General features: G+C 39.5%; 1 protein-coding gene and 1 long non-coding RNA gene across 3 annotated transcripts in view; one reads left to right on the top strand and one right to left on the bottom strand.

Annotated features, from left to right (window-relative positions):
• The first annotated feature begins 953 nt into the window (after positions 1-953).
• Positions 954-27,483, top strand: part of LOC109610357 — a 180,648-nt gene continuing 154,118 nt past the window's right edge. Inside the window, exons 1-2 of the long non-coding RNA XR_002192770.2 lie at positions 954-1,228; positions 21,874-21,949. This is a non-coding gene — a long non-coding RNA (uncharacterized LOC109610357). The remainder of the gene's footprint in view (positions 1,229-21,873; positions 21,950-27,483) is intronic.
• The window catches only part of LOC105256060 (LIM domain only protein 3), a 79,985-nt gene continuing 54,968 nt past the window's right edge, over positions 2,467-27,483 (bottom strand). For both annotated transcript variants that reach the window (XM_011265702.3, XM_025413433.1), the window contains exons 5-6: positions 13,680-13,839; positions 2,467-5,238 (exon numbers count right to left, since the gene is read on the bottom strand). In XM_011265702.3, coding sequence (XP_011264004.1) covers positions 5,080-5,238; positions 13,680-13,839 — 319 coding nt within the window. In that variant the 3' untranslated portion in view covers positions 2,467-5,079. The remainder of the gene's footprint in view (positions 5,239-13,679; positions 13,840-27,483) is intronic.

The raw sequence follows: 27,483 nt of genomic DNA, 5'->3' as shown, positions 1-27,483 counted from the left end.
TTGACCTAAGTCTTGATAATATATTTACAAAAACGTAATACATTACATACACAATTATAGAAAGAATAATTAATTTAATTATTAGATGATAATTCGTGACAAAATTCTACTTATAATTAATATGTACTGTATATGTATATTCGTGTAAATATACCAGAATATTTATATTTATAATTATATATTTTGTATAAAATTTTTTCAGTATTTATTATATGATGTATAAAATTATAAATTAAATGTCCCGAATTCTAAAATTATAAATCATCTGAAGTGAGCTTAAGTATTCTTTCTATAATTATCATAGATAATTATATTCTATTTATAGCAATGTACGTATTCGGTGAGACAAGGAGAAAATGGCAATCGAGCAGAAAGGGACTCGCGTTTGCTAGCGCTAAAGTGCTGCATTTTGTACAAACAGAAGTAATCGTCAGTCAATTAGACGGTCGGGAAGTAGTAGTTAGGCGAACCTTCTGGCGGCTAGGCGTGCCCCGGATAATCGTGATCGTAAATAACATTTATCGGGGGCCTCAGTGCTCTAATTGCCAATGATTACCGCGAGCCGTACGAGAAAAAATTGCCAATTTGCATCGAATGCTCGACCGTCTCTCTCGTTTCCCGCTTCATTTACTTACCCGCTCATTGGATTATAGATAAGTAGTTTCGCCTGCGACGTTAAATCACCTTCCCTTATCCAGCGACGGTCGTTTCGCCGAATCCCCATCGAGATACGTCGATTTCACAAGAAATATCACAAGCGTATTATACGTATATAATTTTCAAGTAACACCGCTTCGTAGTACGATGCGTACGTCACAGAATTTCGAAGAGTTGTGAAAGTGAAAGCGATTGACCTCGATCGTGACGTAGCAGGTGACGTAGCAGACATTCCAATGGTATGACGCGCGAGCAAGCGGCGCGAATATAAACAAAACAATACGGCCTCCCCCCACCTCCAGGCGCACGGCGTACGGCGAGTCAATGATACGACGATCATCAGTCGATTATCGCGCGTAAAAGAAAGTGAATGTTTTTCGCGATGTGTCTAATAGTGTCTATTTTAAAACTGTGTAAATTATTACATTCAGTGGATGTGCGAGTGTATACATCAGTTACTTGTTATCAACTATCGTGTTGCGACTTCGGAATGTGCACTCTTCAGGTGGAATCCATTCAGAATACACTGCTCTGTCTTTTAAAAAGCACCAGGCCGCTTCAACTTATAGAGGTATTTAAAAGTTCTTTTTTCTCAAATATTTTGATGACACTTATAAATATCGAGTGCCCATACGAAATATTATTACATTGCTAAGTCGTTAAGTATTGATTTAATATTCGTGTTAAGAATATTGCGATATATTATACTTTGCGATTCCGGGAAGTTTACGGAGGACGAGGAAAGACACTGCGTTCCTTCGCAGTCTCGTCATAAATTCGCGATGTTCAGCCGAATTTCGAGTCAATTCGTGCAAATCGTGCGCGATCGCCCCTTTCGCGAGTTTCCTCTTCCGTTTCTTCACCTCGCCTTTTTCCATCGCCGGATACGCGGAGAGGGTTCGCACCAGAGAATAGAGTTGGATGCCGCTCTCCTGAATACACAATGCGATTTATTCGAAACGCGGCGTATAAAACACAAAGGACCGCGTATGATTGGTAAATTATTGAGGCGAACCGGATTTGTCGGCCAATCACGTAACGCCCTTAAATAATTCAAGGGAAATACGAACGGAAGATGCAAAGGGAGATCACGTCGGCGGCGAAAATCATTCCGCGTGTTGATTTTCGCGTCGCAACGTCGCGAATCAATATCGCGAGCTCGATAGAAGCATAAACATAAACCTTTAAGAAAAAAGCAAACAGAATGATGACGGTTCTTTTTTTCTCGTTCTCTTAAATGGAATCAATGTATGTTGTCACTGATAAGCAATAAATAATCACTAACTGTTTTCATTATAAGCAAATTTCTAATAAAACCTTATTTGAAAAATCAGTTCATAATAGTAGTTATTATTAGTATATTTTACTGAGAATATTTTATATAAAAAACGCGTCTTATATATTATGTATTATGAGATAAATTTATAGCGATATATTTTATTAAAGAAATATGAATTTGATCGAGTCTCGTTTATGAGTTTATCACATTTTAAAAGTGAAAAAATGTAATATTGTATGGATATAATTTTGAATTTGAATACTAGTTATGTATTTCATTTCAAATATGTGGATGAAAGCTTTTCAAAAATATATTCATTTATGATAAATAGTAAAAACTTTTAAAACTACAGCTTGCAAATACGATTATTGCTGATTTTTCAACGAAATCTTATTGCCATAATCAGTGAAGTATATGAAGAATACTTTTCGCTGTAATTTTATATTACTGTTTTAATCAGTGATATTTTCGCTGATTCAATTTAAGAGAAATAACGACATACGATTCACAATTACCACTGTTGCATAACATCGAAACAAATTTATTAATACTTCTATGATAGAATTATAATATAAAACGTATCTATACTAGTAAACGCATACACACTTTCTTAATTAATTAATATCTCGGTTCTTTCGTACGTCGTGATCCAAGCGCACATAATCAATAGTAGAGATATATATATAATGTTGCCCATGATTTATACGGGGATTTAGAAAGCGATACCGTAGAATACAATGTACAAAAATGTACTTTCGGTACTATTCGCACTGTCTGTGTCCTGTTAAACATTCATTTGATAGTCGCATAAGTACGGTATAAATATTTGTTTGGTGATCGCAGTAGTTTCGTCGAAAACGAAGTTTCGCGTTTAGGAACTATGCTGGAATTATCATATATTTTGCGAGAGAATTAATCATTACAATTGTTGAAATATATTTTAATGTTGAGTGAAATCGCATTCCTTAGGCGACTTTAATGCGTTCGATGAATGCAACAATAAGGTTACTGTTATGTTTTAGTATGAAAATACAAGTTGCGAGTCAAATCAAAATGATTCAATGTGGTTGGATAGATTGAACTGTATGCTTATACGATGCTTTTACTCGCGAAAAGTCGAGAAAAAAGTGCGCTAATAATTGGCACTCGTTATTAATTATGCATATGATGTTATTTACCATATAATTCAAAATTGCTATCATCATTTATATACATACACATGCTGCATATATTTGGTATAATAAAATATTACGAAAGTATAAGAAAGTATCATGTATAAGAAACATTGACGCGAGCTAATATATTCATACTTAATTTGCATAAAATTATAATAACAGAAGCGTATAAGAAAATATTTACGTAATTTATTAATATAATATTAACGTAATTTATTAACAATAGATTCACAGTCAATTTCAATTAGTTTCGCGAAATACGGTTCTAACATCTATTCCTTAAACTCTCTTTTGCCACGGATGATCAACAATTTAATTATTGCCTCCCTTCGCTAATTGTAAGAAGATTTTTCTCATTACCTCGTTATTGCGACCGGGGAGAAACCATGAAGGTAGCACCTCCGAAGGAATCGGCAGTTTTCCGAAGCAGCTGTTAGCCTATTATCGCTCGACATAGGTACTTTTGGCATCGACGATGAATCCCCGAAGAGCTAAGGGAAGAAATAAAACATTCTTCCCGACTACGGGTATTCTTCGTGATCCGATACGATCAGCATGGGCCGGGCCGGAGAGAGAGAAAGAGAGAGAACTTTTGACATAACTCAGCCTCGTTATCTGACTCGCAAATAAGGCAACGGAAAAGTTCGCGACATCAATCTGGGCCTCTGCCGGGAGATTCGAAGTTGAAACAATGCTTAAGTCACCCTTAACGTATGAGTCCCATGGGGTGGCGAGTAGTTGCCGTTGCTACTTGCACTGCTTCTCTCTCGAAGCCCGCCGATTCGATCTGCCGATTCCCGATGCTCGCCTTCGTTCGATAGGACCTATCAAGGGTCATCCTGCGTACCATCTCACCGAGATGCCGCCCTCGGCGAGGCGAGCACATTAAACGTTAGACACTAAACTTTATTACCGTCTCAAATTTCGGGCTTCTCGTATGACTCGATTGCTGTTAAAGATCTTTAAAAGATCGGCCGGAAGTGGATAGATGTCGGTACAAGGATTTTATGAAATCAAATAAATCCGGAAGAAGTCGCGGTATATTTTTCTAGTGCATAAATTTTCATGCAGGTTTTATATTTTTTTTGTTTTTTTTTTCTTAGTATTTATTTTTATTTGTTTACTGGATCGCGCAGACACTCGATCAATTATAATCTAAAGAGCACCAATAATTTGCCATAATTGGCCAAAACATTCGTTACCTATCTACTGTCTACTTATCTATTTATTTATCTATTTATTTATCGTCTAACCAGTCGAGCGTAGGGAAGACGAATCCATTCGACATCTCAAATATATAAATCTAATTAAGTGAGAGAACGAAAGACACATATTCCGGATTTATATATTCTTCCCTCACGTTCTGTCTTGTATTGGAGAATTTATTCGAAGATGGAATAATAATTCGTCCGGAAAATAAGCATTTGTTAAATGATGTAGAAGATGACATAGGAGATATAGTTGCTCCACAATTTTGTCAGTTTTTAAGAAATTTTATGTCCCTATTCCTTTTTTAACAGAACGTCGCGATATATCCTTATGTTATTAATTTTATATTTTTTTATAGTTTTACATTCCTACGCCGCTTATTCGCGTTGTTTCGCAGAGACACTATTATATATATTTTTAATTCTTTATTTACATGAAAATTGAACTTCGTCTAGTTGATTTTCAATCGCGACGAAAAGCGAAATATAATATAATGCGAATATATAATATATATCTGTGCGCGGTAACACTTTTCCCTCCCCCACCATTGTTTGATGTCGATAATTTAACGATCTTATTATTTTTCGATGGTTGAGGGATATTCGATTACTCGCAATTTGCCGAGTCATATGCTAAAATTACGGGTTTGGACGATCGGCATGGTAAACCACGAAGACAATGAGAATGACGCGAGATTCCACGAGTCGTTCCCTCTCCCGTCGCGCGGCTCAATCGATATATCGGTGCTTACTTCGTTTGTCATTTGGCATCGTACGATGCTTGCGCATTGATACCGTTTAAATTATTCATGGGGTTCAGGACGTTATGGGCGCTCGAGCTGGCTGGCGCTGGATATCCGTTGTGGTTATGGGCCGCTTCCCCGTTTGCCTGTCGTTGAGGGCCACCCGCGGTTACATTCTGCAAGATAAAAGAAGACGCGTGAGGATTATACACCATCGATATACGACATTCGGATGTGTACGGATCGGTTTTCTCATTCAATTCGGTCCTTATCAAACGATCTCGACTTAGCGGAAAATTTATGCGACCGAATGCACGCACGTCCTTTATAAAGTGCCATCGAGCAATATCGAGCCGTGATATCGAAAAGCAGCGTATATTTCGTATTTTTCTATCAATCTTACATATGCACGGTTTTTTCTCTTTTAAAGTCTTCTCGATAGGTAATTGCAACACTGTGTGATTTATACCAATGCGAGTGATATACCGTACCAGTGATTCGCACTGACCGCCTTAGTTAACAAATTCTGGTTAGTGTGACTCGTTTGTCCTTGTCTAGATTATAACTCTAGCTGTAACATAGATTGAGAAAGAAATTTTAATTAACCATGGTTGTCGTTAAATAATATACTGCAAATGATATGCTACTATTTTGTTATTAGTTTGTACAATGAAAAAAGACACGTGGTTAATTTTCTTTTTCAATTTAGTTTAAACAATAATTTTCGCGAAAAAGAATTAATTAAAATAAAAAGTATGAAAGTTTCTTATTTAAGGAAGACATTATAGATATATTTGAGAGAAGCAATTACAATACGCAATCGCGTTAAACAAAGATAAACATTTCTTAGTAACACTCTACGTATACTTACTCTTTCTGGAGAAGAAAGGGAATTAATTGTTAGAAATATTAATATATATTAGTAGGAATATAAATGTATTTTTAATTATTAATTTAACCGTAATTTAATCACGTCACTGATACCGACACGTGTCTATAAAGAAAACACGTAACATTTCATATTTATTGAAATTGATTTTAATGGCTATATAACATTCGTGTATAAAATATATTTAATCTCTTTTAGAGGTAACCTTTATCGATTCTATCGATTTCTTTGCGAATTGCATTTAATCGAGTAAAAAATATTGGTTGCATAAAAATTACATTTAATTTATTTCCGAAATTCATTTATTAAATCTTTAAATACATATCAAAAGACGTATTAGGAGATGCGAATCTGTAATTCTGAAGAATTTAATCCGGTTAAAGAGCAATTTACGGAATTCAGGAATAAAAGCAGTCGATCGATTTGCTTCGTAATTCGATTTCAACAATTATTCATGACGCGGGTACGTAAAATCCGACGCGAACTTCTGCTCTTAAAGGGTTGACAACGCTAACGAATTCGCATATCTCTCTCTTTCTTCCTCCTTTTCTTTCTCTCTCCTCTCATCATCCTTTCTAATGTATTATCTAAGACTTTGCTTCAAAAACAAAAGACCGAAGGAATGAACTTGTATCTCAGTGGCCGGATAAAAAGGAAGAACGGGATGACTCAACTTTAGTGGATCCCTCTTTCTTGTTCTTGCCGACCGATTCTTTATCTATCTCTATCTCTCTCGTGGCCATATTTATGCGCTGATGGTAGAGAACTCGTGGGAGAGGCGGAGGCTGTACTAGGCTAGGTAAACGCTGTTGAAAACTTCCAACTTTATATCCCTTCCTCCCTATCTCCCTCCGTTCATCCCTCCTTCGTCTTATCCGGTCGATCCTGCTTTCTCTTCGTCTTTTACAACCGTCGTCGTCTCATGCTTTCTCGCGAACACGCGTGGCTCTCCTTCCGCCTCTCCTCCGCGTCTTTCCCTTCAGTTTCTCTTAGTTTCTGCAGTAAAGGTGTTAAATTATACAGGCTTAAAATTCGGCAGACCGTGCGGCTCAGCCCCTCGTGACGAGATCCTCCCTCGTCACGATTTCGGCCCGTAAGTTGATCATACTAACTTTCGCACGGCGCTGAATTAAGCCTCCATTTTCGGCAATTATCCCGCGCCTTGGAACGTCTTGGAATACTTTCGTTGCGACGCGACGAACGAATCGATTTTAATTACAATATGTTTTTTGTTTTCAAAGAATGCAAGAATAAATTGCAACATAATTTATTATAAAATTAAATTGAATAAATTATCCATTTTGCTTTTCCTCATTTTATTTCGCTTTTGTTTCTCGCTGTATGCAATGGGAAAATAAGAATGAAAGCGCAGATCTGTCACGGGATCGCTGTGAAAGGTGTTATCTCGTTTGGTGTCTTAATAAAGCATTTTTCTCATTCTAACGTAAAAAAAGTGTAGCCAGCAGGGTGCGGTTGCGGAGTAATTAACTCGTAAATAATTACGATAAAAATGACAAAGCGCTGCTAGAGAAATGCTTTATCATCTGCCTTCGCGACGAGGGCGACTTTTTTTCCTTAGGAAGGATCCTTAAATCTCGTCGCCGTGAGAACCCTTTTCCCCAGCAAGACTTTTGTCTTTCTCTCTGTCTCTCTTTCTCATTTTACGTTTTTGGAATACATATATATCCCAAGTCTTCCTTTCTCTTTCCATCTTTGTACCCTCTTGTCTCAGAGAGTCTCGCTTGTAATTAAGAAATCTCCGTGGAAGGCTCCAGACCGCCGTTGAACGCTACTATGGGTTAAATTAAGTCTATGACTTATTCAAGTTTTATCTACAATTGCCAGAGGAGGAATTACCGTGTTGTGGATTTACTGCCGGCATCGTAATCAAATAGCGCGCGTTTTGTGATATTCGATATGTATAGATAGAATGTTATACGATTATGTTTACACCAAAGTCAAACATTTTTTTTATTCGATTGTTTATAACTATTAGAAATTTTGTAATTGTTTGAAAGATAATTTTATAATAACATAATTAATATCTTGCGCCAGTCTATTAATGGAAAGATGAGTTTTTGTGTTGCATATGATAGTCGCGAGTAGCCTTTTTTCGCGTTCATTTTCTCTTCTCATCTGTCGCGGAAAATCTCCCGGTTTTTCCTACCTCTCAAGAGGATCTCGCTCGCGCGAATAAGACATTAATCGTGACTCGGCGCGAGGGTAGTAAAGCGGGGTCGGGTAGTTTGTAACTGACGGTAAATGCGGAGCATCGCCAACGCGCGAGGGGTTTGCCAGGGAGAATCGCGTGTCATTTGTCCGTTGATCTCCCGCGGATGGGAAACGGCCAGGTGCGCGCGTTCCGCTTCTACGCGCGCGGTGCAGCTTTTCTTACGCGCAAAAATTAGCGCCACCCACGCTCGTGGTCCGACCTTCGGCACGAGATGAGAATTAGAGAAAGACGTCGTTAATCGCCCCGGGATCGTTTGGAAACGGAATTTACTGGCGGGTCGTTAGCCCCCAGGGCGCGGCCACTTTCGATTTGATTCTCGCCTCAGAAAAAAAAAGAGATTTATTAATACTCTCTTTTCTCTTCTCTGCAAATAAATATGTCAAAAAAATTAATCAATCATATTTATAGATTCTTCAATTTTTTTTAAATTTTTTAAATTTCAATTCTTGTAAAATAAATTTATGATTGATCATCATCTTTTTTGGCTTTATTTTCTGATGCATTTTAACATTTTACATTAAAATTTGTTGTTAAAAGGCAAGCTCGACCATGATCGAGTCCTTGCGACGGTCCATAGTCGTTGGTAATAATCGTTACAAAAGTAAGCTCTCGGCCACGTAGCACATAGCTCTCTCCGAGTTGTTTCCCAACTAAACTCATAATCTCGCATAAGCTCGCAAGCCGGGCTTTCCCATGCGAGCTTTCTCAGGACGCGCGCGTTGTACAATATAAGGGGCCGCGCGGAGGCTTTACGTGAAATTCAGCCAAGCACAGTGCACCTAATAATGCGCTCGTTAACAAGAACGACGTGTACACGCGCGTGCGAGGGCTCGTATGTACGTGCTCATGTCTTTCTCCTTCTTCTCTGCTCTCTCTCTGTCTTTTTCTCTTCCTCTTCCTGTCACGACACAACTTGTGTTACGTTGACCAAGCGGACAATCTAATCGGCTGATCGATCGGCGATCGATCAAGAGCTGTTTGTTACGCGTAAAACATTTTGATCACGGCATTTCGAGATTTCGCGACAATCTTTTTTTTCTCCGGAGCGAAATTTAAAAAAATTTTTTAATATATTTTATATTTAATATTATATATAGAGAGAGAATATAATATGTGCTCGTTTTACATAATTTCCATGACATTCTCTGATGTAATTCTAAACAGATCGTATTCGCATGCACAACGATAGAGTATCTACAATGAAGGATTAATGATGGACTAATGGCTTTGTTCAGTGTGGGAATACGCTTGTGGCTCTGTATAGTACTGCATTACGATGATGTACGTCCATTTCGCTAAACGCTACATTTCGAGGGATTAACCGTGCGCTACATTAATTATTATTAATGGTATCATATCCTATTCTGACACATTCTATTCGGATATTCTAATGCATACGTTATATCGATCCCTAAGTCTTTCATTCATATCGAAACAGCTATTTTAAACCAATCACGTACAATTAACGCGATATCCACAATGAAAATTATACATAAATACCTCTTATATTTTGCCATCATAAATCTTTTACTAATACAATCCGTTCTAACAGGTTCGTGATATTATAATAATTTCGTGAATTATTCTATTTATATTAATATTCTATTTATATAAGAGGATTTATATTATATTAAGAAAAAGCAAATAAAACAGGAAATGAGATGAAAAATAACATCTTTATTTTTTATATAAGTATACAATTTTCAACTTTTTGATTTATCCTGAATTCGATACGTCCGTAAAGGCATCTGTTTCATCCTTGAACAAATGGATATTGAACACTCAGATTCAATAAAAATGACGTTAAACCGAAAGTTTAATTTTGCCGAAATTAGTCGCTCGCATTCGACGAACTTTCAGGACTCTAATCGCCTGGAAGCAATATAGAGGATGTTGTAATGCCTTATTCTCCGAATACGAATCTCGTACTGTGCATTGATCCTCTTAAATTCCCATGTACCTTCCGTCTTGGCATTAGCATATTATCTCACCTCCGCAACTCCCTCTTCCCTTCACCGCGTCTTTCAACCTCTTTCCGGCACCTCGGCCTTCCTCCTCCCTCTGATTCGCGAAGGACTTCGCAGACACTCGAGTTTGTTTTAAAACTCAGATAATCGTTCCAAACTCTCTGTCTTTCTCTTTCTCATTCTTACTCCGTGTCTATATCCCCCGCTAATGTTTCCTCTTTCATCCCCCTTCTCTTCTCCCTTATCATTTCGCCGAGTCCCAAGGGGAAAATTAGACTGAAATAAAAGTTCTCGCCAATTTTTAAGCGCGTTACACTTGTCTCTAAGGAGGATGAGATTGCGCGGCTCGATCGAAATTCCTGTTCGAGAAATGGAGCTAAAGCTTCACGAGTCTTTTCGCTATTGTTACTATTTATAGAACTCTATTGTTTTTTTACATGTATAATCGAGCTCCTTTTAATGATGTGAATAATATCTTTTTAATTTTTTAAATCCAGAATTATTTATTTTCGATATTGTAGAATATTAATTTTTTATTGAAAGTTTTTACGAAAACAATTATGTGTTTATTGGATTAAAAATCTCATTGTGTAGTGTTGTGTTGTGTATCAAGATAATCAATTTTGAAATAGTCCTTATAATATATGATAAAGTTTCAATAGACCAACGATAATATCGGAAACGATCATCCGTCATCGAGACAGCTCGATTGTCGATGCTGACGGCTAAAGGCGGTCCAGTCTCGTCGCTTCTTTTCATTCCTTCATCCTCCCCGTCCTCGATTTACCTCGGATCAGGCATACTCGAGTTATTCGTAAGCAACATCCCCGGCATTATTCGCAAGAAGCACGGTAGATCCTCCCAGGGCTGAGAAAGATTGGGACAGCTGTCTGTTCTCAGGCAATCAGAAAAACTACCGCCCCCTTTTTCACCTTCCGTCGACGGTACTTCGCTGCCTCCGACGGGCTTAAAGAGAGTACAAGGGTGGCAGCTGCCTCTAGGACGAGCACCCTCTTTGCGGTTTTTAAGAATCTTAACGCCTTTCCTCCTTTCTCCCTTTATATCTTCTTCTCTCTCTCTCTTTCTTTCTCTTCTTTATAGATATTCTCAATTTCGTCTTCCCGTTTTATCGCGTTTTATCAGAGTGTTAAATCTAACGGGAGCCTAATGTTTTCTGTTTATGTAATTGTTTCTTACATTCAAAAAATATCATTATTGATTTTATCACAACTTATTACTATCGTTTAAAACTTCGATTATTTATTTTATACAAGATGTATGTGTGATATTATTTTACGATTCGAGACAATGAGCAATGTACGTGTTAACTTCATTTAACTGCAAAATGTCAAATGACCTTTATGCTGGCTAACAAAACGATAGACATCTTGAGTGCTCTCCGCGATCGAAGGCATTCACGCTCCAGGAACGAGATGTCAAGAGGGATCCATCAGGCTTAGCGTAATAGATGCGCAGACGACATTAGCATGCCACGCCGATTATTGGCATTAGTCTGCCATCCCGTTATTTCGCACACCGGTCATTTATAACCCGTAAACCCTCCAAGCGAATCGATATTGCGTGTGAAAGCTGCTGGATCGCGCAATATCGCGGAATACACCGCGGACGTGCCAATTTTTCCCGATTGTTGACGATGCCAGAAATTTACAGCGAAAAAACAAATTTGATTTCCCTCGTCGGGCAATAAAAAAATATTAATTAAAACGACACATCGCGTTCGGTGTCGAGAGACTACGAATTTTAAGTCTCGAGTGAGACGCCCCGTTCGACCTCGCCAAGAGAGATTTACGCGCGCGTGTGGATGTCCCTGAAAAATATTTACGCGCTAACACGCCCGTTCACGCGAGCCGATATTTTTTTAAACATTATAAACGACGTGTACACGCACGCACGCACGCACGCATGCACGCACGAATGGTCGTCGAAGAGCGCGCGACGCTTACGTGGCACACAGGAATAGAGTCGCAAGGGTTACCAACCCCTGAATTACACGCAGCTCGCCAGCAAGAGCGGTTAAGGGGAGCGAATTTGCATATTATAAGTAGTACACGTTACCGAGCATGATATCATCGGGCCGGGGACCTCGTTATTCTGTGCATGCGTACAATTCGAGCGTGTAGCAAGCATCTACAGAGTTTTAGACCGCCTCTTCGAGACGTTCCGGAAAATGTTTTCCAACTTTTGCGATGACTATTTTATCGCGAACTTTTAACGATCTTTTAACAACAGAAATAATGCAGTAAATGATATTCTTAGTAATGGCCCAATTAACTACTCAATTATCTCGTTTTAAAAGAAGCTTATTTTTTGCTAAAAGAAGCTTATAATTAAAAATTACATATACTTAGGCTTTTATTTATAATTTCAAATATATTTAAAATATAAATATAAATATTGATATATCGTAATAATTGGAGGGTAAAGTTTTTTCTATCTCCAGTTCTGGATTATTCTAACCGTTATTTTCAAGTAATAATATTGCCAATTAGAATACGTGACGTCATTATACAAGGAAGACGGCGAGATCCTTGCAAGACGGCACCCGGATTAAACGGATAGGCTTCCTAGGGTCGAGTAGGACGTGGTCCTTCGTGCGGCAGGAGCTTAAGATATTGTTTCGAAGCAAGGCTGTTGCCTTAGGATAATCAAGACGACTTAATCCCAACAAGCTTAACGCCGATGAGTTCATAATTCTGGACGTTCCTGCTCTGTGAAAATTGCCATCTCTTCTTTGCTTACCATTTGTCCCTTATTATCATAATTTCACGATCTGTTTTTACTTTAATCATTTAATTCAGTATTACATGACATTTCTCTTACCATTTTGAAAAAATAAGAGTTAAATTTAAATTAAATTTTGCAACGCTTTTTTTTTTACTTTTTCGTTAGAGTCTTTTTGAAAATATTTTCCACGTTTACGCGCACATTAAAGGTTTTTAAAATATTTTTTATTCGCGATATATATTGCAATTGATCAAAAAGTCGTAATTATAAAAAAAGAGACGATAATTTTCCAGAGCTTCGTATTTCCCGGAATAACTCTGGAAAGTCTAACAATCTTTATGAAGAGTAAATTCTTTCGCACGTTCCCGTCTTCGACGGAGAACGAGCAAATCGTTAAGGCATGCGACGAGGCTTGCTTAACGGGCGAGCTTAATTAATAAGGACACGCGATATCCTAACTCGTAAGACGATGGCAGGATGGTAAAGCATAGCTGAAGCCTCGGGGGAGTCCTTTGTTGTCGAGAGGGTCAGGACGGGCGACCTGCCACTTTAACCCGCCTTAAGGGGGTTGCGCCTTGAGGAGTTTGAAACCTTGCGAGTTTGAAACCTGATGGCCAGAGTCCAGAGAAGATATCCACTAGATGTGCATTCTGCTGTACTTTACCTCGTACAGGTATCTTGTAACGAAAGTCTATCGATCGATAGATATATTCTAAGCTACGTGAACCTATAAGTTACCGCGCGCAAATTTCGTTGATAAAAATAATTACAAGTTCTCTTCACCTGAGGTGGCTGAAGATGGGTCACTTGTCTCTTGATGTGCGCCAAGGTTGCGGTAGGTGGAGGATGCAGAGCCATATTGGCGAAAACCAGCCTCTCTTCATAATCGTATTCGCAGAGAATCTTGTTATCACAGAGATAAAATCTGTCGCCCACGCAAAATCTGCAATCAGAAATTAATTTTATCGCATTAAGATCGTGCTACGTTATTAAAATACAAAAATAATATTGTAACAAATTTTGGAAAATTATAATAGCATTTATAAAATGCTACATAAAATTTTTAATAATTTAAATTATTAGATTAAACGATAATAATCGTTATCACGTTGATTCATAGCGGCAAAGGGACGGGAAGAAATTTCGTTTAAGAGTTGTGCGAGACAGGTATAGAGGCGGTAAAACGTGCTAATTCCCTTTAAGGTCACTTTCCGTTCTGCTCCGCCGAGGAAATTGCTAGAAAATAAAAACAAGCAGCGAAACGCCACCCCTTTTCCGCTTCTTCTAGCATCTTCCAAGACTTTTAAATGCAAATTTTCAGTCGATTCGCAGACATCGTGATTACCGAGAATTGGAAGTTTCTCCAATTTTCTCGCTCTTATTTTCTTCCCCTTCTCCATAAACGTATCGACACATGATTTGATGAGTCTCTGACTGTTCTCCTCACTTATTAATACTAGATTTGTAAATAATGATGTTTATTTATATATATAAATGCAATTATATGTATCAGATAAATGTTAGCAAGTTGACGTCTGTCCACTTCTGGCCGAACGAAAAATCCGAGACAGGACTGAAGTGTATTTTAAAATTCAGCATATAAAAGCCCGGGATTTTAGAGTAATCCGACACGATATACATACCGTTGCACGCGGATTTCGGGATAGCGACGAGGTACCGAACGTGCTCGGCTTGCGATATCGAAAGAAATAAGATTGCCACTGCGAGGGTTATACGCATCGACCAACTGTCGTTCCCGCGAAGGGCGGGCCAGCACAGCCTTTAAAATCAAAGATTTCACATTTTTCGTTTTTATTGCCGGTTTAAAAGTCAATTTTTTTCTCTCCTGCGCCCTTTTCGGGGAAGGCGTCCGCATAAAGGACGTTACGCCCGGAAATGCTAAAGAGCCATGAAAGCGGGCTCGTAAGGGCAACCGACCTGTTCTACCGCGCACGATGGATCGAAGATCCACGAGGGACATGAAAATCGTTTTGCCATGATCCACGGGACTTGAAAATTCCCGTCAGGCGCTGGAAACATCACTCTTATACCGCGTAGCGCGTTATATCGATCGCGATATGACGGGCGTGTTCGCGCGATTTGTCTTAGAAAAGGGCTCGCAAAAACTCTGAGTCGTTATTGTGACACGTCGGACTCCTCTGAATATCGTTGGTGTAAATCGTTGAGAGAGAATCGATCTGTTACTTTATTTCTTAAGTACAATTCATGTCACGTACATTATCTTCAATTTTATATTATTTTTCTATTTTTAGCACGTTATCTTTAATTTGATATTATTTATCTTATTTTTCTTATATTTAATTTTATATTTCTTGTTTCTTTTTAATTTTATATTATTTTTTTTATTTTTAGCTGATAAAAGAATCGTACTAAATATACTTTATATTTATTTTACTTATATGTATTGAACCAATTTTGATAAATCGTCGTCGCGTGAGTTAATATGCATGTACACATGTAATAAAACATGCATAAATTCCTTTATATATGACAGTTAGTTGTGATCGTGCTTGACAAAGTTCCAGAATTTATGATGATAAAATCGATAGAATATCCAGACAAGAAAAGAATATGTTTCAATGTCGATGAAATGGACGATTCTCTCTCTTTCTCTTAAAGACGTCGTCGTCAATGAGCCGTGTAAACTCCACGTCAGCATAAACGACGGGATAAAACGTATACAGTGTCGCGTTCGTAATTTACCGGTGAATAATAAAAGCATTTTTCGGTAAGGGGGCAGACGGGTGTGTGTACGTACACCGGCTACATACGGCCATTGCGTATTCAACGGATGTGCTGTCCCGCGCTGGTATCCTGTTTGGGTTTTATGTCGGGATTTCTCCGTCGAGTGGTTTATACCGGCGCTTATGTAAATGCAGACGTGATTTTTTTCACCACCTACTCGAGCTACCTGAATGCGAACGTTCGCGCGCGGCACATTTGTAGCATTCGAAACGAGTCGGTCTGCTCCTTCCGAGAGGACCATGAAATCGCAATGAGATTCTACGACGTACGCCACACGTATCCAATGAAATCTGCATTTTTTTTTAGTAGATTCAACGATGTGTTCTCAGGATGTGGCCAGGTCATTTGCGCGCCGACGAAATCAACGCGCGAAATAAACGAAATTCTTCTTCGAAATGAGATACTTTTTTTTCATATCATATTTACATACAAATGCATATGAAAACAAAGACTATAAGTATTATATAAGTGTTTATCTCATTTATTTTTTGGAATTAATTAAAACACAATTTATTTGTAAACATATAAATATTTTCTTTCAAAAATTATATATTTAATACAATAATAAGAAATAGTTAAAATTGAATGAAACTTAAAATTATAAATTCTGCAGTATAAATAAAAATGTTCGGATTTTCACGGATTTCATTAATGTTCAAAGCTAGCGTTCGCATGATTTCGAGTTTATTTTCATTGCTATTAAAGATTCTCGTTGATTCAGAAATATAGATGTGATTAGAGATCCGAAATAGCGAGCGATGATTATATATTCAACCTGATTGGCGACGATATAATTGAACTTAAAATATCCCTCCGATCGGCATATGAAACTCGCGATGTCTCGATCGATATAGCCGAGAGTATCGTAATATATAAATATAATTCCCCTTCTGTTATTAGTGAAATCAGGACATGTCGGGAATATTCGAGATATATTAGCATTTTAATACGAACAGGTTTAGCATCTGCGATCGATTTCACTTATCAATTCAATGATTGAGTTAATTTTACGGTGAATAATAAAATTTTCATGCATCGTAAAAAAAGCTTATAACGTTTTAATTTAATATCCTTCATTTCTCGTGCTATTCTCGATTTTATCGACAAATTAATTTTCGTTAGTCAATCTATTTGTAAGAAAGTCCGTTTGGGCATGTGTGATTTTTGTTACGGTACCGTGCAGATACCTTGTTTCCACGGAAATGAGAGGAATAGAAAATGAAAAGGGGCAAAGAAAGAGCGAGAAAGAGAGGCCAACGTGTGCCGATCGGAACATCTAGCATGAACCACCATAAAAAGCAACGCGCCCTCGTAACGGAGTACGATAAGTGCCGTGCTACGAAGCAAAATCGATCCCGGGGGCAGCTTCGAATCATGCACCATAAAAAGGAACATTACAGAGCGTAGGTGCGAGAGGAGAAAGAGAAGGAGGAGTCGACAGAACGACAGGAGAAAACGATCCTTTATAGTGGTATCGTGATTTCGCGTCTAGATATGCGCTATATTTGCCGATAAACGCAGTTTTTGTAATCTGTAACGCTAAACGTTTCAGACATTAGTATCGCCGGTTATTTTAGTATCGTCTTCATATTTTAGCTCGTGTAAATCAAAGCTGATATTTCTTCAAGAGCTATATCTAATCCCGCTTTATTTAAATCAAAACGGATTAGATATAAAAAGATTAGCGCAATTTATTATAATAATTGTTATATTTAAACGGTAAAAAAGAGATATGAAAGATAACGTTATTGAATAATATTATATTTATAACGAAATAAATAAATGATGGTGATATGACACATTTATAATATATCTTTAATTAAGAATTATTGATTTTATTGAATTAAGTAATTTTATTATATAGATTATTTTTATATAGCGATTATTTCTATTTATAAAATTTATTTATTTAGAATGCGCGATAACTTTTTATGTAAATTCCAGTTTAAAAATGTTCGTTTCTGAATAAAAAAATCATAGCACCTTTCAGAAACCGAAAAATCGAAATCGTTGACTAACCGTTCTTCGCGACGCGGAAATGTTTCTATCGCTGCTAAGTCGAGAGAAAGCCTCCGAGATTCGTTGGCAAACAGTGCGAGCTCCGCAAAACGGGACGGGAAGCCCCAAACGGCAACACTTCGGCGGTAGTCAAGATCGGTGGGAAAGGTGGAGGTTTGCTTGAAGCCGAAGGAGGGTCGCGCGGAATGAATTTCGTACTCGATCGTGGAGTCTTCTCCGGCGACAAAGAGGGAAAGAGAGAGAGGGAGGGAGAGAAGAGGTCTAGATCGAGGCAGATAGGTGTATACAAGTGTGTACGCGGGTTTGTATGTAGACGTAGGAGAGGGAGAGAGTCAGGAAAACGTCTATACTGCCGGTAGTTGATGGTGCTCGTGCTCAATTTGCATCAAACTATGAAGAGACAGACACCATCGAACGTCCCTTTCGTCTCCTCCTGCCTATTCCCGAGGCCGCCGCTCTAACACCTGATGGCGCCGCTTCCCCGTCCTCTCGCGCGACGCCCCGCAGCCGAGACTAACGCGTTTAGCAGAGACTCGAACCCCTAATCAGATCTTCCGACGGCAGCGAGCTTTCTAAGGTGCCGCTAAGTGTGAAGTTAATGGAGAGTCAAGACGTCGTGTCGCGCCGAAAGACGCAAAACTCTCTCTATCTCAAAACATGTACCTCTATTGTGTTTGTCTTGGAGCCGCGAATATTTCTTTATTCATTTCGATGTCGAGACTAACGAATAAAACGAACATTTGAGATTTCAAGGCAAACCGATGATCACTCTTTTGCACGAGAATGTAAGAAGTTCGCTTTTTGCTACAGCTCTTATAAAAAATTGCTATATCTCTTATTAAATTAACGTTTTAGATTTATGCGTATACCGCAGATTTTTGGTAAAAAAAAATAGTAATATTTTCTCGATAAATCACAGAGTGATTTAATTTTCATGCATCTATCGATTGGTGTGTTACGGTTACACTACTGAATAGTCACATCTCGCTCGTCCTGTCGCGCGACGCGCACTTTGTCGCGATAATGGCTGCTTACCTAGCGCGTTCTCCTGTTAATTAATTCAGACTGTCAGGGTATCGGGGAACCGTGGCGCGCTAATTCGATCAGCAGTGAATTCGCTCGCTCCGATGGCGAGGGCTCTCGCCGTCAGGCTTCCGGAGAAGGTACCGAGGAGGAGAGCCTTCGCGCTTCCACGACGGATTTGCTTCGCAGACAGTTGACGTCGCTATCTAAATGTCACTCCAGAAGCGTGTCGGAATGCCACTCGATAACACATAGACAGCGGGGCGCCGCCGTCTCGAATCACGTCTCATTGTCCGATGTGCGATCGCATGCGCGAACGATGGACGGATGCTCGAGGACTTCCGCGTCGCTATCGCGAGCGACGCGACGTTTGAACAAGATGTACGTCGGGGAGCGTGTCATCTTGCTCATGTCGTTTTGAAGGTAGCTTCATATTGACTCGTACTTCGATGCGATAGTGTATTTAGCAAGATTGAAAAACGCCAACCTCCACATTTATTTAGATTCTTGCTGCAATTTAGATATAGAATTTTAAGAAGATTCGAGCAAGGAAATTATAATTTAATAGTTAATATGTCTTTCTAAATGTTCTTAATTTTTTCGAATTAATTATAAGATATTATTATTTAATAATTAATAATTTAATCGAGATCGGTGATTAATTAATAGTTTTGATTATTTCCATTATTCATTACCCATGGGGTATATTATTGATTATTAAATAACCATAATTACTAATTACTTGATTACTTAGTAAACAAACTCAATGTTCATTAGTTCGATTATATTATTATATCTAATTCTGTAATATATAAAACGAAAAGATTTTATTTTCAATTTTTAAATTAGTAATGCTTAAAAGAAGGTGAATTTTTTTTGTACGGGTATCATATCAGTTATTAATTTTAGCTTGCGATTAGACACTTTTCCACGTGTTAAGAGAAATAAAAAAAAATAAAAAAGAATAAACACTGAGATTCTTTTCATAGATCATGTATAGACATATGTTCATCGCATCATATATGCTGCTAATCAATTATACCAAAAATTTAGAGTTACGCGAATAAGTGATTACAGATGCAACTAAAAAGTTCTTCTATTTGACACATTTGATGTGCGTATTTACCAATTAATTACGTATGAAAAACGTGAAAACTATTTAAATATTAAAAGATAAATCTTCACAATGCAAGTATTATTTTAAACATTTTATATAAATTATGTAATTATTACATAATATCGTTTAATTGATTTATCTAAAGATTAATCTTTCAAATATTCTATAATAATCTACTTAATGGTTAAAAATTATAAATGATTATATAATTAATAATTTAGTAATATATATATGTATAATTATCTAATAAATAATTGCTTCAATATTATAGTACTATAATCAATTATTATAATACTATAGTATTATAATCAATTACTGTGTTTGCCACGATATACAATGCAACGTAAAATGGTATCTAAATCGTATCTAAAAGCACTTTGTCTCGAAAATGTGGCATCTACTTTTGCGCTGGTCGCAGGGCACGTTTTCGCAAAGCAGGGCGCGGAAATCGCACAGAAATCGTCGTTATTAACTATTCCGGTCGGGCGTTCAACCGTAAAGCACGCGGAGGGAACATTCGTCTTTCTATTAATTTCTACGCGGCGCGAAATTACGCGCGTCGGCCAACCCTAAGCCATATTAATATCGTAGATTACGAAGGAAATTAAGACAGCGATGGGTCGCAGATACCGCGGTGGGACTCGGCGTTGTTCCTTTGTTACTTACGGTGAAAGGGTTGAACCGAGGAGAGTGGTGAATTGTGCTATTCTATACCTTTCACGCGGTCGAGAATAGCGCTCAATATGTTTTGTAGTATTGGTTAATTAAAAAACACAGCAGAATTCAGGTATTATCGCAAATCTTGGACATTAAGCAAAAAATATTTTGCGCGATGTTTTCTTCGAGATCTTATTTTTTTATTTATAATAATCATGTCAAAAAATGAATTAGAATTTCTTTGATTGCATAATTTTATCGAGAAAAATTAAATATGCAAATAAGAATGTGTACATTTTTATTATATATTTACACAATTTATTTATTCGATATGTTAGTGCGCTATCGAAATAATCGTGAAAACTTTTGAAGCTACGTCACATTTATCGTCGATGCCAGTTTGCGTTCTGGAAGATTAAGTTACTCACTTTCAGAAACTCAAAGATAATACGCACAACCGTGTTTCGTTCGAACGACTGTTCATTTATGATGCCATCGAGCTCGCGGTAGCTCGCATTGATACGATGGTACGGCGATAAGAACATCGAACGATTAAGCGTTATGGTCTATCTCGTACGTTGAACGATGTCTTCTTCTTGCCTGAGAATCGATTACCCGTCGATCCCCCCCTCGTAACGGTGGAAAAAACTTTGAAGACGCGGCGCGCGGAATCACATCAAAGATTATTTCCGCCAATAAAACGGAAGTCGAGTCGGTCGGGAGATGCTCCGCGAATCGCTCCGCGTGGCATAACAAGACGGGGACGAGGGCAAAAGTTGAGAGACGAGGTTGACGGTCGGGAGAGGTTAAGGGGTGTCTAAGGGAGTAGTTCGTAGCGAGAAGACCGACAAGCCCGGCAATAAATCTACGGTCGCCCGGAGCGAGTACTTATCGGTTCGCCAGGATCGCCGGCAACGTCACGAGTCGCGAGAAAGCCCCGGCGGGTTCTCGTCTCCTTCAAACAAATTGACGTCGCAGTTCGAAGCGAGATCGAGATCTGACGAGTAACGATCAGCAATGGCGACGTTTTCTCGAATACCTGCGTGGGCGTATGTATCAGTACGAGATTGAACAGGGGTCGAGAAATTGGCTGGAGAAATGAAATTTCGGATAGTTGACTTTCTCCGAACATTAGCAGAATACGAGGTTTTACTGTGAATTTTATTTACAAAAATTATTGCAAAAAAGGAAATTTATTTATATATTACAAAAAAAATTATTACGAATATAAAAAAATTTTGCTAATATATAAATATGAAAATTAACTTTATTATAAATTCAATCAAATTCTCGGATGCACGTTGATAAGTTAGTTGGTAAATACAAATTTCATTATTATCATATTCTCGATTTAACTGTCTGAATTCGCTCTCACTCTGTTATATGTTCTCGCAGGTGCTCGTGGCAGGTACAATGGGTCGAGCCTGGAGAAGATCTGCGTAGCAGCAGTAGCAGCAACACACCGAGTACGGTGAGTCGGATTAAATATGACTTACGGGTAGTACTTAAGTTCTCCTAATGTTACGTAGCTTCTGGAGTAACATAGCCAAACTTTAGTCGGGGCGAGGCCTTGGCGGGGAGCGCGTAGTCGGATCGGAAGGCAAAGTTAACATCGCTCGCGTCCATGTAGTCGTGACCGGCGGGCATTGTCAAGGTTTCGTTCGGGCAAGTTTACCGGCCCCGTGATTTCACTCTGAGCGGATTCGCCCGGATTATCATCGGCGCGCACTCGAGAGAATTTGATCTACGGTTCTATAGGAATACATACTCGAAAATTAGCAGATTAAATTTCAATATGATATTCGCTAATTTCTAAGAAATTCCAACGCGTTTAAATTCTGCAACGTTTCTTAAAATATTTCGCGATATTAATTATCATTATCCTAACTAAAAAGGCCAATTAAGTGCCACAACAACTACCTTTATTACGTTGAATCACATTTAATGTCCGATCGTTGGATGATGGCCGAACGTGCCATGAATTTTGCAACAATTTGGTATGGTATTGTCAACGATCTTCGTTTCGCATCAAACGCAAGGGAACACTGAGCGAAATGTACGGGACGTTTAAAAAGCGTTGATTCAATTTTACGCTCAAAAGCGAGGCTCGCTGCCCTCGATCCATAGCCGAGCACTGTGGATGACAGGGATACCGGCGGTGGTGTTGACGTCCCTGTAATTCGACCGGAAAATATCAAAACAAGTTGCGTAATCCCGCGAAAAATATTCGACCGTCTCAATCTTGGTTGAATCTCCAAATTTTTGCATAATTTCTTGCATGATTCTCTCACTTCAATCGTTATAAGCTTTGTTTTTAAAAATAATATAAAATGCATATAAAGTATAATTAAACAATAAAGAAGTAGCTCGAAATAGAAAAAAATAATTAATTTTTAATAAGGTTCCGGTATAAATATATATGCTAAGTTTCTGAAAATATATATTTAGGAAAGTATTATTCTTACTTGGAATTAAATTTTTCGCTTGATTCCAAGCTTTTCTCTTACTTGATTACATCCTGTATAAAGTTAGATAGTTTATAACATAAGATGTTATCTAGAAAATGCTTTCCCAGAATCTATAGAGGACAAGAAGCTGAATATATGGCAGGCTTAATCAACAAATTGGTCCCTCAAGGGTTCTCGGTCTTCTAGCATAAGGCCGCGAACACGCATAATTCAAAGTTGCACGAACCGCAGTCTAATTATCCGATCTTGTCGAGAGTTAGGTTGCAGAATCTTGCGTTGAAAACTTCGAATTCCGTTGGCATTTGTGAAGCTGCGCCTTTTGACGCGAGAATGAACGAGAAAGGCTGTCTCAAGATCGAAATATTGACGTATCATTAAGTTGCCTTAATTTGTTTAGTATGTTGATAGATTATGACGTCGCGTAACTTGTCGCCGAAGTTTTACCTCGTCCGAAATTTCAGCCTAAACAAGCTGATAGTTTCCTTATCCTTTAGCCTCGGTCTGACAGCCTTATCTTCCATAGGGCAGCTTGTTTGACTTCCGGCGATGTCTCCTTCTGACCGGACGCATTTGATAACTTGAATATCGCAGGTCTATCTGTGTAGGATAGAAATACCAAGGGGAGAGAGTGAGAGAGAGAGAGAAAGGGAGGGAGGCGAGTAGAGAGTACGATGGAGTAAGCAAGCGAGAGGGCAAAAGACAAGCTTGCTACCAAGCTTAGTCAGTCTAATCCTTTCCATGGGTTTACATTAAGTAAAGTCCACCAACTTGGCCGCTGCTTTCAAAATCTTGTCACTCTTAAATCGTTTTGATACAAAGTTTTCTTTTATTATATTAAATTATTAAAGATTTTTCAAGCATAGTTTTTACGATGTATTTGTAATGGGCTACATTTTTCACTGCAGTCTTTGTTACATCTAGTTTGAAGATGAACCAAAGTGAAGCGGATAACTTTCTTTACGACCTTAAGTTTGAATCCATCGAACATTAAGAATGAGAGAAAGAAGGAGGTTAATCCTCGGGAGCAAAGTAACGGCCATATTTCTCAATAAACAATAAATCAGCGGGGTCGCCTAGCAAGGTATAACGCCCCCTCTTATAGATCTACCTTCTCTTTCGTTTCCGACTCGGTCGCCCCGTTTCTTCGAAATAAACCCTCTCTCGCTCCATCGCGCATTCTCCTTTTCTCTCTCGTTCGTTCATCTCACTCCCTTCTCTCTTGCTTCTCCGTCTATCGTTCGGCAAGTCTCCAGGCTCCATTAATCTATGGTTATCTACGGCCTGCGTTGGATAAGTGCGTCGGAATGAGCCATTTCACCCTTGGGAGTTCGAATCCATCCTCCACCCTCGTAAGAGAAGGCCATCGAGAGACTGGCCCTTGGGCATCCTCTTTTGCCCTCGCGATGAGCTGTGCAAAACTCACTCCTTAACGAGATCGTAACGACGACGGATGTTTGCGTCGAGCAAAAATGCAGGAATCGTGAGTCGCGTATAAAACTGTGTAAAAAGACGGGTAAATCGTAGAGACGTATTTTTAAAATTCGATAAAATACATTATAACGCGTCATTCGAGTACAAATTGTCGTCGCGCGATAAAAAAAACGTGGAAAAATTACGTGAGAATATATATATAAATTATGCAAAAACGACGACTGAATCTTCCTTCTCTTTCCTCTCGCATCGGGCAGATAAATTTTGAAGCTTCGAAGTTGTATCAAAACGGCATAAAAAGGTATGTGAAACGTCGAGCGCTCGCGATAAAAACTGCGAGGACGCGTAAGATGGTGCGCAAACGATCTCATCTCCTCCTCCTCCTTCCATTTTGCCTCTCAGACGGCACATCCGGTCGTAGCCCGCGCCACTTCGTCGTCCTCCGCGGTGAGTAATGCTCGTAGGTTATCTTTTCACCTTCGAGTCCCGTAAGTAAAGGCGGAAAGCGTCCCCTTGTCTCCGTCGTTTGGCTCGATCTAACGAACTAAAGAACAACTTTACTTTGCATGCGTCCCGACGACCCACCGAGGGGGCGAGAGGGGACAGGGGAGGCTACGATAGGGGGATTGTCGACGCGAACGTTGGGCCGCGCCTTTATCGCCAGAAAAGTTAAGTGGAAGAAAATGCGCCGACTAAGAATGCGGGAGGGATAGACGCGAGTCCCTCGGAGATGGCGGGCAAAGTTGAAATTGATGCACTGGACGGGTGCTAGGATCTACGAAGCTTACGGTCGCGCAAGTCGGGAGGTACTCGAGAAAGAGAGAGAGAGGGAAAGAGAGGAGCGATCACGAAAGTTCCGTTCCTTGAAAGTTTCTCTCGACCGTCCCGATGAAACGGAATCGATTGTAGACATGCGTGCGTGTTGGAGCTCGTTGCGATACAATCGACCATAATCGAGAATGCGCTTATAGCGTAAGCTATTATAAAGGTACTGCTTATGTTCGTGTCTTGCCGCGCTGAGCGAATTTCTAATAAAATAATAATTAATGAAAAAATAATAATAGGCGAAAATGTTGTACAATTAATATTTCAAAATGGACGAATTACGGATGATTAGGCTCTCTCGATAAAGCGTTGACGAGTATAATCGCGAGGGAGGGTAGTTTACGTATACATCGCATAATCTCGGCGTATTATCTCGCGGCAACTATGCCCTGTCTAGCGAAGTGCTGTTGAACGTGACAAGTGATATTATTAGTTAACGCGCCGCGTTTACTCCCGTTGCATGCCAGTAGATACAGGGTGTCTACGGCAGACTTTGCGTAACTCAGAAACCAAATGCGTCGGAGGGGAAGGCGACGCGCCTTGGTTCGACTATTATGATCTGCCAGAAGCAGATCCCGCGAACATCACTGTCTGCGAGAGATGTTTGTTCGATCGTGAAGGATCTTTTTAATTAACGTCGACGTCAAGAAAATACACTCGTTGGTAAGCACGACGGAATAAAGTCAAGCACATTGTCGAGCTCGATGATTTCGCATCGACACACTTGATTGTATTTCCTAAGGTAGATACTAGAGACAGATGGGGAAGATTGCGGGAAATAAAAAAAAACGGGAGATTCGAGGAGCGTGAGAAAATCGGGCGTTACGCGGCCTGATCACGGCGGAGATAAATTCTTCCCATTGTCGATAAACGTAGGCGCATTGTTTCGGTGCAACGTGCGCGATCGTGACGAAGCACTGGGTGGGCAGATTATAAATCGCGAATGTTGAGCACGGGAGGTGGAGGCGGCTGCCGTTCGATAAATTGGGATTTTATTATCGCTAATAACCATTCAAAATTATTATGCATTGATATTTATGCCGAGGCTAACCGCCCCTTCCTCCGCACACTCTTCCGCGTCCATATTACACACGCCGAAAATTACAAGCGTGTACAAGCGCACACATCCGCATCCGCGCGAGCGAGCGCAAACCGCGCCCTTCCGCGGGTGGGAAGGGGGTAGGTGGGGGGAGGGGGGAGGGCAGCGCGATTTTGGTGATCGCATTTTGGCTATTATTTACGCGTCGCGTGCATACGGTTTTCGCCTCTACGGGGCTTACGAATGTTTATCGGCAAAAATTAACGGGCAATTTGTTCGGGCGCATTGTCGACGGTAATTATTATTTTATCGACGGTCACGCGCGCACGACCGATCTCTTGTTACCTCCCCTTATTATTTATTGGCCCGTGTTCCGTTTTGCAAACGCACCGAACGCTATTATCGCAAGAGCTCCAACTGCGTTATGCAGTTTTGTGCATTAAAACCGATCGCGATATCGCCGACGCGTTTAATATCGTGTCATTTATTATGGCGTGTCGGATACTAGATCCGGCGGAATAAGAAATTTAGATTGCGATACAGAAATTAACGACACGGAAATCACAAGTTAGTAATTATGGACACTTAAATCCTTCTCTACGCCGACGACAACGTACGATATATATCGCTCGTAAAGAAAAGCAACTTGTAATACACGGTCGCTATTCGCTTAGGCTTCCGCACCCACGCGTTTCTCACTCACCGAATTGGCATAAAGAGGGGAAGCGTGGCATGCGTGCGCGCGCGTGGATCAATTTATGACGCTCATTACAATCGATTTGCCGGCGATTCGTTTACTTTACACCAGGGCGTCTCGTTCCACGATCGTGCGGATCGCGCAATTTCTCATGAGAAATTAGTCCCGTCGCGTGATGACGACGACGGGGCGGTGAACTATCTTCGCCGCAACCGCGCGCCGCGTTTTTCGTAATTGGCTCGCTTTATGCCGGGCCATGCGCCGCGAAACGCGAAAAATATATACGCGTATGTATATACGTATTGTTTTCACGGCAGGACGCGCGGTCATCGCGCGCAAAACACGTCGCGGATTATCGAATGAATGCGGGACGATCGCGAGCGCGAACGCGCGTGTCGTTGCCGCGATTACATCGCGTCGCGTAACCCTCGATCCTCGAAGAGACAATTTTTTCCGCCAGGCCGACTCGCTGCATGACTCGCGTTAATAAACAAACGTCCGTCTCTGTCCGTCGTTTCTGCGATTTGCATTTTATTTCGCGAAAC

The sequence above is a fragment of the Camponotus floridanus genome, unplaced genomic scaffold, assembly GCF_003227725.1.
Source record: "Camponotus floridanus strain SB8 unplaced genomic scaffold, Cflo_v7.5 scaffold66, whole genome shotgun sequence".
NCBI lineage: Eukaryota > Metazoa > Arthropoda > Insecta > Hymenoptera > Formicidae > Camponotus > Camponotus floridanus.
Note: the sequence above shows the minus strand (reverse complement) of the source record. Positions and strands in the feature narration are given on the sequence as shown.